General features: G+C 39.3%; 1 protein-coding gene across 1 annotated transcript in view; it reads right to left on the minus strand.

Moving 5' to 3' along the window:
- NEB (nebulin) overlaps positions 1 to 15242 on the minus strand; it is a 207481-nt gene that overhangs the window by 164507 nt on the left and 27732 nt on the right. Inside the window, exons 12-26 of the mRNA XM_059393958.1 lie at positions 15134 to 15238; positions 14940 to 15047; positions 14743 to 14847; positions 14239 to 14337; positions 13096 to 13200; positions 11980 to 12087; positions 11778 to 11891; positions 10306 to 10407; positions 10097 to 10204; positions 9904 to 10008; positions 8650 to 8748; positions 7063 to 7167; positions 6407 to 6514; positions 6208 to 6321; positions 2016 to 2213 (exon numbers count right to left, since the gene is read on the minus strand). Coding sequence (XP_059249941.1) covers positions 2016 to 2213; positions 6208 to 6321; positions 6407 to 6514; positions 7063 to 7167; positions 8650 to 8748; positions 9904 to 10008; positions 10097 to 10204; positions 10306 to 10407; positions 11778 to 11891; positions 11980 to 12087; positions 13096 to 13200; positions 14239 to 14337; positions 14743 to 14847; positions 14940 to 15047; positions 15134 to 15238 — 1683 coding nt within the window. The remainder of the gene's footprint in view (positions 1 to 2015; positions 2214 to 6207; positions 6322 to 6406; positions 6515 to 7062; positions 7168 to 8649; positions 8749 to 9903; positions 10009 to 10096; positions 10205 to 10305; positions 10408 to 11777; positions 11892 to 11979; positions 12088 to 13095; positions 13201 to 14238; positions 14338 to 14742; positions 14848 to 14939; positions 15048 to 15133; positions 15239 to 15242) is intronic.

Consider the following 15242-nt stretch of genomic DNA (forward strand, 5'->3'; position numbering starts at 1 on the left):
TTCCCCCCTCCCCGCCTACCTCTCTGCCTATTTGTGATCTGTCAAATAAATAAATAGAATCTTTAATAAATAAATAAATAAAATGGTTGCGCTCATATAATTTGCTATGGAAAGCCATTATCATTTGAATTTTTCCTATTTTGGAGACATACTTAATGCCATCAAAGTAATAGGCTACTCTCGGGGTGCCTGGGTGACTCAGTTGGTTAAGTGTCTAACTCATGGTTTCAGCTCAGGTCACGATCTCATGGTTGTGGGATTGAGCCCTGAATCAGGCTTTGCACTGGGATCCTCTCTCTCCCTCTCCCTCTGCCCCCCCACATACCCAACTCTCGTCTCTAAAAAATAAATAAATAAATAAATAAATAAATAAAATAGGCTACTCTTATTGTCTGGCTATGGATAGTACCTAAAACTTAAATTCTAGATATAAAATTCAAATCATTGTTCTTTTTTTTTTTTTTAAAGATTTTATTTACTTATTTGACAAAGAGAGATCACAAGCAGGCAGAGAGGCAGGCAGAGAGAGAGAGAGAGAGAGAGAGAGGAGGAAGCAGGCTCCCTGCCGAGCAGAGAGCCAGATGCGGGACTCGATCCCAGGACCCTGAGATCATGACCTGAGCCGAAGGCAGCGGCTTAACCCACTGAGCCACCCAGGAGCCCAAATCATTGTTCTTTAGTGTGGGTCTTTTAATTGGAATGAAAAATCAAGAAATTATTGGGTTCCTGCCTTTGAGAAGTTTACAATTTACTTGGGAGAAAGAAACATAGCAAAATTAAAGAAATAATAATGCATAAAATAAGATTGTTAATGATGGGAATTTAAAATGGTAGAGTTGCTGTAGAAAGAGGAGGATGGTTCCTCAAAAAATTAAAAATAGAATTACCATGTGATCTAGCAACTCCACTTCCAAGTATATACTCAAAACAATTCAGAGCAGGATCTCAAAGGGATATAGGTCACCTATGTCCACAGAAGCATTATTCACAATAGCCAAGAGATAGAAGCAACCCAAATATCTGCTGACAGATGAAGGAATAAGCAAAATGTGGTATGCACATACAATGGAGTATTATTCGGCCTCAAGAAGGAAGGAAATTCTGACACACGTTACAATACGCATGAAGTCTAAGGACATTTTCATTAAGTGAAATAAGCCAGTAATAAAAAGACAAAGACTGAATGACTCTACATATATGCGGTCTGTAGAGTAGCCCAGTTCATAGAAACAGGAATAGAAGAGTGTCTACCAGGAGCTGGAAGGAGGGGAAAAGCACAGAGTTGTTGATCTGCTATAGCTTCAGTTTTCTAAGATGAAAAGGCTTTGGGAACTGGGTGCACACCCACGTGAATATTATTAACTGCTGCTGAACTGTACACTTAAAAAGGATAAAGACGGCAAGTTTTATGTTATGCGTATGTTATGTGGTCACTACGTCAAAAAAATAGAATAGAATTGTTAGGATGAGATGTTCAATTGTGTAGCTCAAATTAATTTTCCTAAACAAGTTTTCATTTGCAGATAAAAACCTCAGTGATTATGAAAATTGATGCTGTAAATGATAGAAGATACTTTATTTTCAGACAAGATAGCTATCCAGGTAAAAAGTTATTGAGAACAATGAATGAGATCATTGTGATAATAACGAAGATAATAACAGTGAATGTTTACTGAGAATTCACTGGGGCCTGACACTTAGCTAAGTGTTTGCATGCATTTAAATTCTCAAAACAATTCTTTTACTTTATTCCAATTTCACAAGGACGACTTGAGACTCAGCAAGGCTGAGAGCTTTCCCAAAGGGACGGAGTGATGAGTTCATGCTAGACCTAGGTCTCTCTAACTCTAAAGGGCACAGGCTCCTCCAGCCACAAGGGTCATTTCCCATTACATACTTGCTCCATACAGAAGACAATGACAATACTGAGGAATGTCAAAAAAATCTCACTCCACTTAAAGATTATTTCCGTTTCTGCCTTAGAAAAAGGGAATAGAGAAAATCCGATTACTCACATCACTCTGCAGCGCATAAGCCTTCTTGGCGAGATCCACATTAATGCTATCGGGAGGGTAGCTGTAATTGTGCAAGATGTGCTTATAGTCCACATCGCTAGCAATCTCCTGAGATTTCTTAGCTTGAGTGACTTGGAGCATATCAAGAGGGGCCGTGTAGATAGTCTTTGACTTTTCATAGTCTTTACGATATTCACGCTGTGAATAAGAAATTTCCATTTATTACCACAAACCCTCAATGGATTTCCAGACACTCACAGTAGTCTCTCACAAACAACAAACACAATTTACAGAAGCACATTCCAATAGCTGAGTAGTTATTTTTCCTAAAATTTGTTCATATGTTACACATTATTGAACCCTTTCCCTCCAAAAAAGTCAAACGTGGACATATCTGAACAAATCTCTTTTTAGATAAAAGAGCAACTGTCAGACATCAGGAATGGGCCACAGCTTCTGTGCCTGACAGATATTTTATTTTATTTTTTTTTTTTAATTTTTTATTTTTTATAAACATATATTTTTATCCCCAGGGGTACAGGTCTGTGAATCACCAGGTTTACACACTTCACAGCACTCACCAAATCACATACCCTCCCCAATGTCCATAATCCCACCCCCTTCTCCCAAACCCCCTCCCCCCGGCAACCCTCAGTTTGTTTTGTGAGATTAAGAGTCACTTATGGTTTGTCTCCCTCCCAATCCCATCTTGTTTCATTTATTCTTCTACCCACTTAAGCCTCCATGTTGCATCACCACTTCCTCATATCAGGGAGATCATATGATAGTTGTCTTTCTCTGCTTGACTTATTTCGCTAAGCATGATACGCTCTAGTTCCATCCATGTTGTTGCAAATGGCAAGATTTCATTTCTTTTGATGGCTGCATAGTATTCCATTGTGTATATATACCACATCTTCTTGATCCATTCATCTGTTGATGGACATCTAGGTTCTTTCCATAGTTTGGCTATTGTGGACATTGCTGCTATAAACATTCGGGTGCATGTGTCCCTTTGGATCACTACATTTGTATCTTTAGGGTAAATACCCAATAGTGCAATTGCTGGGTCATAGGGCAGTTCTATTTTCAACATTTTGAGGAACCTCCATGCTGTTTTCCAGAGTGGCTGCACCAGCTTGCATTCCCACCAACAGTGTAGGAGGGTTCCCCTTTCTCCGCATCCTCGCCAGCATCTGTCATTTCCTGACTTGTTGATTTTAGCCATTCTGACTGGTGTGAGGTGATATCTCATTGTGGTTTTGATTTGTATTTCCCTGATGCCGAGTGATATGGAGCACTTTTTCATGTGTCTGTTGGCCAGTGACAGATATTTTATTTTAACACAGGTTTTTGCAAGGACCATTAACAAGTGTTATTTTTACTGAAGTCATCTAATCCTTGATCTGTTTTCCAATTATAAAAATTTTAATGATAAAAATTATATGACGGTCATTTCGTACTTCAGATTTTATAAAATGACTACTTAGTGAATAAAGCTGTCCTCTTGACTACTTGGCTTTCCTAATGTCATCTTTAAATGGTTACTGATTTTTTTTTTTTTTTCCCAACCTGGCTATTCTACTTTTGACAGTAGATAAGCCCCACTGAGAATCCCAAGGTTTTTTTCATACCAAGTTTAATTTTGGTAACGATTTAAAAGAAGCTTCAGATTGCAGCAGTAATAAGACCTCAAAGGAGAAAAAGTTTGTGAAACTGAGCCATGAAAGTAACCTTGGCACTTATTACAGTGTTCTCATAAACCAAATGTCTTGACTGAGCCTCAGAAAGTACTTTCATTGGCTCGTTTTCTGGAATGTTAGACAGGGTGCTAATTAGGTCAAGGCCCCAGCTTCATCATGTCCACTCACCAATTACCTTAACAGGAAAGAAAAATTCTGACCCAGTGCCTGTAGGAAAATTCTAAACTTGTTATATCTCCACATAATCACAGAAGCATTAAAGACTGACCCAAGGTAGCAAGGATCCATGCGCCTTATAAATCTTCTGTAGCAATTCCTTTTGAAAACGACATGATTGTTTAGCTTAGGGAATGTGATTTTCCTTCTAAATATTTTTGTGGGCAGTCACTTTCACTGAATAAACTTATCACTTAATTGTAAAATCTAGACTCTGGTTTATGAAAATAAAATATGGAAACTTTTGGACAGTGCTAGAACACTAAAAAAATACAGTTTGTCATTATTAGAAATAACTTGGGGGGATCCTGGGTGGTTCAGTCGGTTAAGAGTCTGCCTTCAGGGGCGCCTGGGTGGCTTAGTGGGTTAAAGCCTCTGCCTTCAGCTCATGTCATGATCTCAGGGTCCTGGGATCGAGCCCCACATCGGGTTCTCTGCTCAGCAGGGAGCTTGCTTCCTCCTCTCTCTCTGCCAGCCTCTCTGCCTACTTGTGATCTCTGTCTGTCAAATGAATGAATGAAATCTTTAAAAAAAAATAAAAGAGTCTGCCTTCAGCTCAGGTTATGATCCCAGGGTCCTGGGATGGAGCCCTGCATCGGGCTCCCTGCTCAGCAGGGGCCCTACTCCTCCCTCTTCCTCTGCAGCTCTCCCTTCTGGTGCTCTCTTGCTCACACCCTTGCTCTCTCTCTCAAATAAGTACATAACATTTAACAAAAAGAAAGAAAGAAAGAAACTTATAGGAGCACCTGGGTGGTACAGTCGGTTGAGTGTCCAACTCTTGGTTTTGGCGCAGGTCATGATCTCGGGGTTGTGGGATCAAGCCCCACATTGGGCTCCACGCTCAGTGTGGAGTCTGCTTAAGATTCCTTTCCCTTATCCCTCTGCCCCTCCCATTCATGCTTTCTCTTTCTGCCTTCTCTAAAATAAATCTTAAATAAATAAACTGAAAAAGCAAAGTTGCAACAACATTGATGTGTGGAAACGTTTTTGACCAAATTGTTTTGATTCTTTTGTTCCTGTCCTAATCAGTTCACACATGCATCTATGTATATAAAATGCAGTCAAAGGTCCAAATGGCCTTAAAAAATTCTCTTTAAAAGCTTTGCATGTTCCATATCTGCAGCTAAGCATTTAGCCTGGATAGTATGTGAAAATGATTCATCATTGACTAGCTTTTTTGGTTGCCAATGTCAATCAATTAACAAGTATTTACCAAACACTACTATGCGCTTAGTGTTCTAATGGTATTGTGATGGGATAAAGAACAAAAGACAAAGATACATGTGCTGTCAATAGACAGCTATAACCGTTGGAACTGAGAAGGGATAAGGAAATAGTGAGAAATACGATGTATGTGAGCACTGTATACTGACATAATTCAGTGTGAAGCTATCAGAGAAAATTACTAAATACAGGATGTTTTAAACTGCCATATAACTACATAGCACATGCAAAATGAATTAAAGAAGTATATATAGATAATTATATGAACACATGGTTGAAAATACAAACATTCTTCTATTTAATTATGAAAAAAATATTTGCAAGCTATGTTGAACAGTCTTTCCACTCTTAAGGAATTCTCTGAACATCCTTTAAACACAGTCTATGCTACAATTTGCAGTTTTTGTTTTCTACCCTGCAGTAAGAATTTTAACTTAAAGATGAGAGTTGGCCCATAGATAAGCCTTAGGAATCTATAAATTCTCTGCAATTCAGACAAAAGGTATGAAGAAAAAGTTCATTTTTCTAGATGAGTGATCCAAGTCTTATCAGATTCTCAAAGGGGTCTATAATCCCTATAATCAGGGCAGTGTTTTCCTTGAACCTATGCTGGTACAACTGCTAAAGTCAATAAAGAACAATGACAATTAACAATAAGATTTCTGTCTGTGACTCTTGATTCTCTTCCAATATAAATTCAGTTTTAAAGCCATCATTTTAAAGGTTATTTTTCAATCAGAAGAAAATATGAAAATATCTAGTGATGTTTTCAAAAAGTTTTGAGAATTAAAACCAATATTCTATTAAATATTAAAACATACATTTTTTAAAGTGAAGCGGACATCAATTATAAATCAGTAATTTCTCTCCTCAAACACTGAAGGGTACAAGAATTTGGGAAATCATTCTGCTTCTGAAGTTTATCCCCAGCAGTTTGTTGTGAACAGGACAGAGCCCATGGATATGGAATTCTTTTACTTGCTACCACCCCTGGGCATATTAACAGGCATACCATCTTGAAAACAAGACAGATTTACAAAGACACTCACCTCACTCTGGTTTTTGGCCGCCTTCAAAGAGTGCAGCATCTTGGGATCATCATTAATGCTCAGGGCTCCAATCATTTTCCCTTTATTTTTCTCATAGTCTTTCTTGTACATCACCTGTAAAGACATCACACATGCCAGATCCCACCCACCCAGAACCGTCACCGCGGGCCCCCTGTCCGGGCGGCCAGGCCACACTCACATCGCTGGCGATCTTGCTGTTGGCCTTGGCTGCCAGCAGGGGAATGGCGTCCACTTTAATGTCGAATTTCTTCGCTTTGCTCTTCTCCCAGTCATGCTTGTAGACATTCTGGACAGAAATTTCATCAAAAGAATTGTAAGAACAACAGTCAACACAGCTTCATCCAGTAAAATAAGAAACAGACTGAAAATTTGTATATGTAGACTTACTTCACCTACAAATAGTAAGTTTACCAAATGGTAGTATAATTATTCATTAATCTGTCATCCAGCTTCCCACCTACCGCCATATAATACTAAACACCTTTTTAATATCCTGTGAGCTTTCAAAAGATTCTGCCACACTGATGTAAAAAGGGCAGTGTAAAAAGAGAACCACTTGAAGAAGGTGAAATATGACATTTATAGAAGAGATCTTGCAAAACTCTAGAGATTAGCTGAGGATTTCTGATGGTAAAAGAGACTGTGGAAAATGAAATAAGATGGCTAAGTAAGAGCCTTCCCAGCATTTAGACCTTAAAAGCTCCACTGATACTCTGGACACAATTGTCATAGCTGGTTAGTTACATAACTCCTAATGGGGTCTTTTTAAACACCGATGACATTTCCTATTTACATGGGCACAAAATGATAGATTTCTGTGGCTTTGATACTTACATCACTTAAGTTATAGGCATTGACTTTGTGTTGGATAAACTGTGGAGCATCTGCTGGTACATTGCACTTGAATTTCTCACTTTCATGTTTTGCTTTGTAATTCAGCTGGAAAACAACAGAAGATAGTCAGTTTGTTGTCAGAATTTTCTCATGAGTATATAAGCGGCTAAGTTATTTCTATCCTTTTTAGAAACATGTCTCAAAGAGGCCATCTGTCCAAAGTCCGGTACAGGGCTTTGACCCTCACTCCCACCTTCGAGATCAGAGTGTGATCCAACTTGAGGTGTCATTTTGTAAATGCTATCATGGTGTATGTGTGCGGAAACGCAGTTGGATCTAAACTTTTAGGCTGTCCTTTCAGGACAGGAACACTCAAAATCTATTAAATTCTATGATCGGAGAAATAACAAAAATAGTTACAATGCTAAATAATTAAAATGCTAATACAGTTTAAAAGATACATACATTCTGCTAAATAAAAATGTAAAACATAGCACTTTAAATTTTTTAAAAGGTTTTGTGGGTGGAAGGAAGGGAGTATAAAGAGAGAATGAGGTTGTTGAATTCTGGAGCAAAAGGCAAATACACAGGATTGTACTAAGCACCTCCAAACCAGAGCCATGCCCTATCATGACCAACAAGAAGAGTGTGTGGTGACCAGACACTGCATACAGCACCCTATTCCTCTGCTGCTTGCCAAGTTCAGGTGCATCACTGATGTTAGGGTTTGGCTGTTCTTTCTTGAGGCATGAACTGTTAATAAGTTAGGAAAGTTGCATAATGAACTGATAGGGACTCCTGGGTGATACTGATGCCATTTCCTTCTTTACCAATTGCAAATGAGCTCACTGTGATAGTAAAGCACGTTTTAGAGTAGAATACAACGTATTTTCCTTCTTGAGAAGGCTGTGCTACTCTTAGCTACATTAGCAGCATCAGCATCACTGAGGAGCTGAGAATCTGTATTCTCTGGGTGAATCACTGGGTGACCCGCATGAATGTGAATGTTCTAGAAGCAATGCTGCTCTTCCCCGATCTTTGCATGGCTGGGTTGTTCTGCATTAGAACTTCCTTGACCACTCAACTTGAAAGGTCCACCCACTCACTGCCTCTCACTTCAGTCTGTCTGAATTCTCTATCATCACCCTGTATTAGTTTTCTTGGCACTGCCTGATGTCTTTCTTGTTTCTGCACTCTTTGCCTTTTTGTAAAGTGTTCCTTGGCAAATTAAAGAATGGGAAATACTTCCCTTGTTACCTACGCAAAGATACTCATTGTCTTTAAGGTGCCATAAAGTTTTAGTATGCATTATTTTGGGTATGTGACAGACCCTAATGGGCAAATTCTCCACTAAGAATTGGTGACTTACTGAAGAAATATTATTTATTTTTATTATTGTTTAGCACCATTTTCCCTGAGGCTGCAATTCGATCTAGCAGCTTCCTTTGCATTGTAATGAACAAATCTTGAAAAATGACATTGTTGGGTAGATAGATGAGCCTATGAAGACTGAGCATGAAAATGCCTGTATTTTAAATAAACACAGCATTCTAGGTCGTCCACACTTGCACAAATCAAGGTACTTACATCGCTAAGCTGTTTCGTGTTGAGCTGGGCTTGCAGCAGCACAGGAGTATCAGTGACGGCTGTGAACTTGGTCTTATCTGGATGAACTTTGTATGTATGCTAGAAAAGACATTCTTTCATGAAATTTCATAATGTATCTTTATATTCTTGTTCATATACACACTAACTTATAAAAAAATCTCCAGTTAAAAATAGAGTTTATTAGGGTGCTAGGGTGGCTCAGTTGGTTAAGCATCTGCCTCCGGCTCAGATCATGATCCCAGGGTCCGGGATTGAGACCCACGTCGGGCTCCCTGCTCAGCAGGAGAGTCTGCTTCTCCCTCTCCCTCCACCCCTCCCCCTGCTGGTTCTCTCTCTTTCACATACATAAATAAAATCTAATTAAAAAATAGAGTTTATTTCCTGAACACTTGGTTGACACATTCTCACTTTCTCTCTCGCAAGCTCCGTCTCCTGACGCTGTCTCCAAACTGGTCTCCCTGCTGCAATTGAGCAACCGGATTGATCTTGCTCCTGTGACTGGTAGTCGACCTAAACTGTGCCTTGGCTGATGAGCTCTACCCTAGAGAATCTCTCTCCTCCCTCCTCCTCCTACCCTGTCGCCTCTTACCACTGTAACCCCCTTAGTACCCTTCAGCTCCCTCATATTTTCAATGCCTTAAGTATCAAGTTTGTTCTCTCCTTAGGCCGTTCTGCCAGTTGCTCTCACCTCGATACTGCCGTGGCTGCACATTTCTGCCTTGGACCCTTCTTGGGCACCCAGTCTACGGTGCCCACCCAGTCTCCCTCTCCTGCATCACTCTAATGTATTTAATTCTATAACATCACTCCGCATGTGTTCTCTGTTTATTGTTGGTCTCTCCCTCTCAAATGCATGCTCTCCGAGAGGCAGCCCACCTTGTTCCCTCTTCTTTCCCGGCATCAAGGACAGTGTCTAACGCAAGCTAGCTCCTCCCGTGAATTCATTAAACAAATGAACTGCAGACCTCTCAGAAACTTCCCTATCTTGCCTTTCCTCCCCCAGACCAAGCCATGTGTCTAGACTTTACTACCGGAAGATAAATAACGCCACAAATTCTTTTGTAACCAATAGGTTTGTTCACAGCAATTTTTATGCTCCCCAATTTCACCCAAAATTTAAAATTTAACATCTGCTAACCACTCGATATTAGTAGTTAAACTCCTGCTAAAATTACCACTAGATGGCAGAAGAATCCCAAACCCCATTTCAAGAACTCAGGGCCCCTGACTCACGTCTTTACACTGGTCTAGCTTCTTGATTGCTTCGTATTCTTGTGTTATTGTCTGAGGGAAATAGCATTTCCCTTTATCTTCTTCATACTCTGCTTTATAATTTTTCTGTAATGAGAAAGAGCAAAAATAGATGAGGATTGTGAATGCCTCCAAATAATGTCACTGAGAGACAGAACAATGGTCTTCAACTTACATCACTGTTTTGAGCTGAGACTTTCATGCAGTGAATTTGATATGGGTCCTCAAAGCTGCCTATATAATGTCCCAGAATATTCTGTACATATGCATCTTTGTATTTAGCCTGAAAAAGAAAGCATATTGACAGATACGTCAATCATGTATGTTATCTGTCAAACAGTAGAAAAGCCCTCAAAGCCCAGGGGCAACCACAGCCTTCCGAACCTCGCTGAAGTTCTTCAACAGAGTGTCAAGTTGATATTTGGGGGTCTCGCAGTAGTTCATGCTCTTTGCTTTTGTCTTCTCATAGTTTTCCTTGTATAATCTCTGTTGAAGGAAGAAAATCAGAGAAAAATGTATCTCATGGTTTAAAAGCCTTTCCCTTCATTGTATACTTAACCAAAAAGGCAAATTTTATATTTTTTTCAGCATTTACTTTCCACAAGGCAAAAGAGGCAGAATGAATATGGTGGAGTTTCATGTCTTGAAGAATCTAGTCAGATGGGGAACCTGGGTGGCTCAGTGGGTTAAGCCTCTGCCTTCAGCTCAGGTCATGATCTCGGGTCCTGGGATCGAGCCCCGCATCGGGCTCTCTGCTCGGCAGGGAGCCTGCTTCCCCCCACTCTCTCTATGCCTGCCTCTCTGCCTGCCTCTCTGCCTGCTAGTGGTCTCTCTCTGTCAAATAAATTAGTAAAATCTTAAAAAAAAAAATCTAGTCAGCTAATAACCACGTACATACTTGTGTTATTTATTGTAATAGCCCTCAGTCAGAATATACCACAGTGTGCCAACGCTGCTAAGCAATTTTTTGTCTTAAAATAATTCTGTCCACTTGAATGTGTTTGAAAGAAAATGAATTTTTTAAATAGTGCAAAATTAGGTAAAAGATATAAGGTGGACCTTAGATACTAAGGCACAGTCCTAGAAAAGTATTCAGTTCAGCCCTTGATGAAAATGTGTTTTACAACACATTTGGAACTTGGCTAATATTTTTCCTCCTAAGTAATTATACACGATAAGGTGGTTTTTCCATTTTGTTATAGGTATCATGTATTTCTACAGTCTTAATTCTCCCATACAGAAATCCAAAAATATACTCAGTGAAGACAAACATAAATGATATAGAATAAGGAGTATTTTTCTGCTGTGAGTTAAAGAAGTAATTTTTATAAAGAGTTTAATTTTAATATTTAGGTCTTTAAAATGAGATCAGTATTTTACAGACTACTTAAAGTAAAATATTTTGCTCTTGAGGTTATGATTCATCTAGTTTTCCTACTTTATTGTTCTTTTGTCTGATTTTCTCACTTCTTGCCTTTCATTTTTCTATATATATTTTTGCAAAGTACCTGAAGTCAGATCATGACATGGAATGACTATGTATTTATACATACTGAGATATTCAGCTCATTTCTGGGAAAAGCAATGAAGAAAATGCTATTGCTAGTATATTTTCTCCGTAATGAAATAGAAGGCATGAAAAAGATTAAGGAAACTTTTACAATATTCACTCATGTCTCAAAGTACAGACACATCCTAAGAATGAGGAACTTAATCATCTTTTCCCCATGGGATTTCGGGTTTGACTTGTCCTCCTGAATCTGAGATTTCATTTAGGCTAACGTCCCATCTGAAGTTGCATTAAACAGTAAGTGTAGCCACATCTGAAAATAAGAGTGATTTACAAAGACACTCACATCACTCTGGTTTTTGGCCGCCTTCAAAGAGTGCAGCATCTTGGGATCATCATTGATGCTCAGGGCTCCAATCATTTTCCCTTTATTTTTCTCATAGTCTTTCTTGTACATCACCTGTAAAGACATCACACGTGCTGGTTCCCACCCACCCAGAACCCTCACTGCGGGCCCCCTGCCCAGGCGCCCAGGCCACCACACTCACATCGCTGGCGATCTTGCTGTTGGCCTTGGCTGCCAGCAGGGGAATGGCGTCCACTTTAATGTCGAATTTCTTCGCTTTGCTCTTCTCCCAGTCATGCTTGTAGACATTCTGGACAGAAACATTTTAACAAAGGAATCAGCAAAAATGATATGCATGTTTACCACACTTTAAAGACTAATGAGCATCTCAATACTCAGGCTTAATGCAAAATAAATGGACCGTTTCTATTGTCCAGAAAATCGTGTATATTTTAGTTACTTCTCTTCAAGCTGAAGCTTCTAACTTCCCAAGCTCAAGGTTCTCTACTCCTCACTAGAATCCTTCATCAAATTAACCTCATTTTAGCGACCATACTAATATCTGATTCCTAACACTGAGTACTTCACAGAGTGGTACAAATGTTCGATAGTTAATTTACTTTTTGTGATCTAAAGATATCACTTTCATTTGATCTCAAAGTCCTCTGAGAGGTCCCGAATCATTACAATACTCATTGATGTTGGATAACCTAAGTACTTATTTATAGAATTGTGGAAGAAACAGAGATCTACCCTACTTCTCCAAGGGGAATTTGACTTTTCTCTATAATTAATTTTTGAAAATGAAAGGTAGCAATGGATACTTGGCCTTAATGCCTTTTGAATACCCTGTATATCTTAGTGTAAGCTCTCTTACATGTAGAAATGAGCACCATTTATGGGAAATAAGGGGCATTACACATCTGAGGAATAAATAAAATGAAACTGTATCTAAAAAACCAGGCCCTGGGTGAAAATTAATTATAGCATAGCATAAATGAATATATGGCTAAAATCTCTAACAGTATGATTCACAGTTACACCTACATGAGTGGTGGCATTTGGAGGGTTGGTTAAAACATACTAAGACTAAAAAAAAACCATACTAAGACTGTCTGATTGTATGAAGTTACTTACAACATTGCTATCTACATTTACAAGGTGAATTCAAAGATACGTGGGCAGAGGCACAGGGACGTGATACACAGGTTAAATGTTCTTCCCATCATGAACACAGACGTGTTTATTCAGTGAAGCAATCCAGAAATAAAAGCACAGGTCGTCAGGATAGCCCATGGCATAGGATACGGGAACTTACATCACTCAGGTTATAGGCGTTGACCTTGTGCTGGAGGAGGGCAGGAGTATCTGGAGGTATGTGGCACTTGAACTTTTCACTTTCATGCTTTGCTTTGTAGTTTAGCTGAGACAGAAAGTGAGAGAGACAGACAGAGAGGGAGAGAGACAGACAGTAAAGGAGACAATTAGTTCTAAAGAAGAACTGTCCCCAAATACAAAAACCTTGTGTGGTACATTTCATAAAATAAAATGTAAAATACATTTTGTTGAAATAACTGACAGCGTTGTTAAGATCGAGACACAAGTCCAGAACTAGGGTGGGCCACTCTGCGTTACTGATAACACGGGTGATATCACATATGTCACTGGCATAGGACTGTCCTGGAAGGTGGTGCCTGTCTCACATACGCTCCCTCTCCAATCATACCACAATCGGCCCTGGGAATCAGGGGACTCTGAGACTCACAGCCCTTTCTCTCTTACCATTGTCAAAGCTCACTTTCTGGGAACACGTTCTAACAAACCTGGTTATGTCCCCACATGTACATTATGGTTGTTAAGACTCTTATGTGAAGACTTGATTTCTGGTCATATATTAACTGAGGTTACTTTCACTGTTTTGTTTAGTTCAACACAAGCTTGGAAGTTCATACTTAAAACTCATATGATAAAACTTATCTCAAAAACTCAATTTCCCAAAAATGTATTTGAGACAGCGACATCTCATGTATTAAATATCCACTCTGGGCCAGGGTGTTTCCTATGCTCATACGTCCTGCCATTTACTCTTCCAAGCAACCACAAATTACAAAAGGGAAATAAGAGGCATAGAGAGGTTCAACAATTTGCCCGTGCTGCCAGTTTGTAAAGACAGAGCTGGAATTTTACCCAGTCTTGTCTGACTCAAGAACTCATGTTCTTTCCAGGGCAGTAACGTACATCAGTTCCCCTTCTAGAACCAATTATCACTGATACCCATACAAGAAGATGCAAGGCAAAAAATAAGGAGATATTTTAGGTGATTACGAATATAGACAAGTTAAATTTGCTAAAACATACTTAGCCTTTTTTGGTAAATGTGACAAGTCACTGGATTTTATCTGCAGAGTTATGACAGGTTATCCCTCCCAACTGGATTTCCTTCATATTTAAAGGAACTTACATCACTCAGTTGTTTGGAATTGACTTGGGCTTGCACCAGAACAGGAGAGTCAGTGACTTGAGTGAATTTTGTCTTATCTGGATGGACTTTGTAGGTATGCTGTGGAGGAAAAAGGAATCATTTTAGCAGTCAAATCCAAGTTGGCCTAAAGGCCAAGCAAGGAGAATCCATTCCCCAAAGGAAAAGAAACTTGTAGTTCATCAAACCCACAGCTCTCTTCTGATTAGACTGCCCTGTTTGTGACAGATACTTTCACATCTGTACAAGAAACTTTCTCGTTCTTCAGATTTCCGATAACCCTCCTTTGGGGAAATGAACTAGAACTACCTCTTGAAATGTGTGGATGACAATAGGGGAAATCAGTTCATCTACTACAAGATAAATTTTGTTTCTTGCAATTTTCTTGCTCGTGTTTATTTGAGAAGTGTTTTAACACTGTAGGAATTTCTTGACCCCTAGAGGCCGCAGGCGGCAGGACGTTCCAAGTTCCTATCACAGACTTACATCTTTACACTGATCCAGTTTCTTGATTGCTTCATATTCTTGAGTTATAGTCTGGGGGAAGAAGCCTTTGCCTCTGTCTTCTTCATATTCTGCTTTGTAGTTTTTCTAGGAGGAAAAGAAATCAGATACAAGGATGCAACCATTTATTCATGCCCTAAGGATGTGTTGGAAAGCTACCTGATTGTCTTAGCACTTACGTCACTGTTTTGAGCTGAAACTTTCATGCAGTGCGTATGGTATGGATCCTCAAAGCTGCCAACATAATGTCCCAAAATATTCTTCAAGTAGGAATCTTTGTATTTAGTCTGAAAGACAAAATACATTTCATGTATTTATTGGGGGAAATAATGGATCTTTTCTTAACAGAAGTAGTAACCACAGGACTGCTTACATCACTAGTGAAGTTGTGCAGAACTGTATCAAGTTGAAATTTGGGGGTTTCACAGTAATTTATGCTCTTTGCCTTTGTCTTTTCATAGTTCTCCTTGTATAGTTTCTGT

The sequence above is a fragment of the Mustela nigripes genome, chromosome 3, assembly GCF_022355385.1.
Source record: "Mustela nigripes isolate SB6536 chromosome 3, MUSNIG.SB6536, whole genome shotgun sequence".
NCBI classification, from domain to species: domain Eukaryota; kingdom Metazoa; phylum Chordata; class Mammalia; order Carnivora; family Mustelidae; genus Mustela; species Mustela nigripes.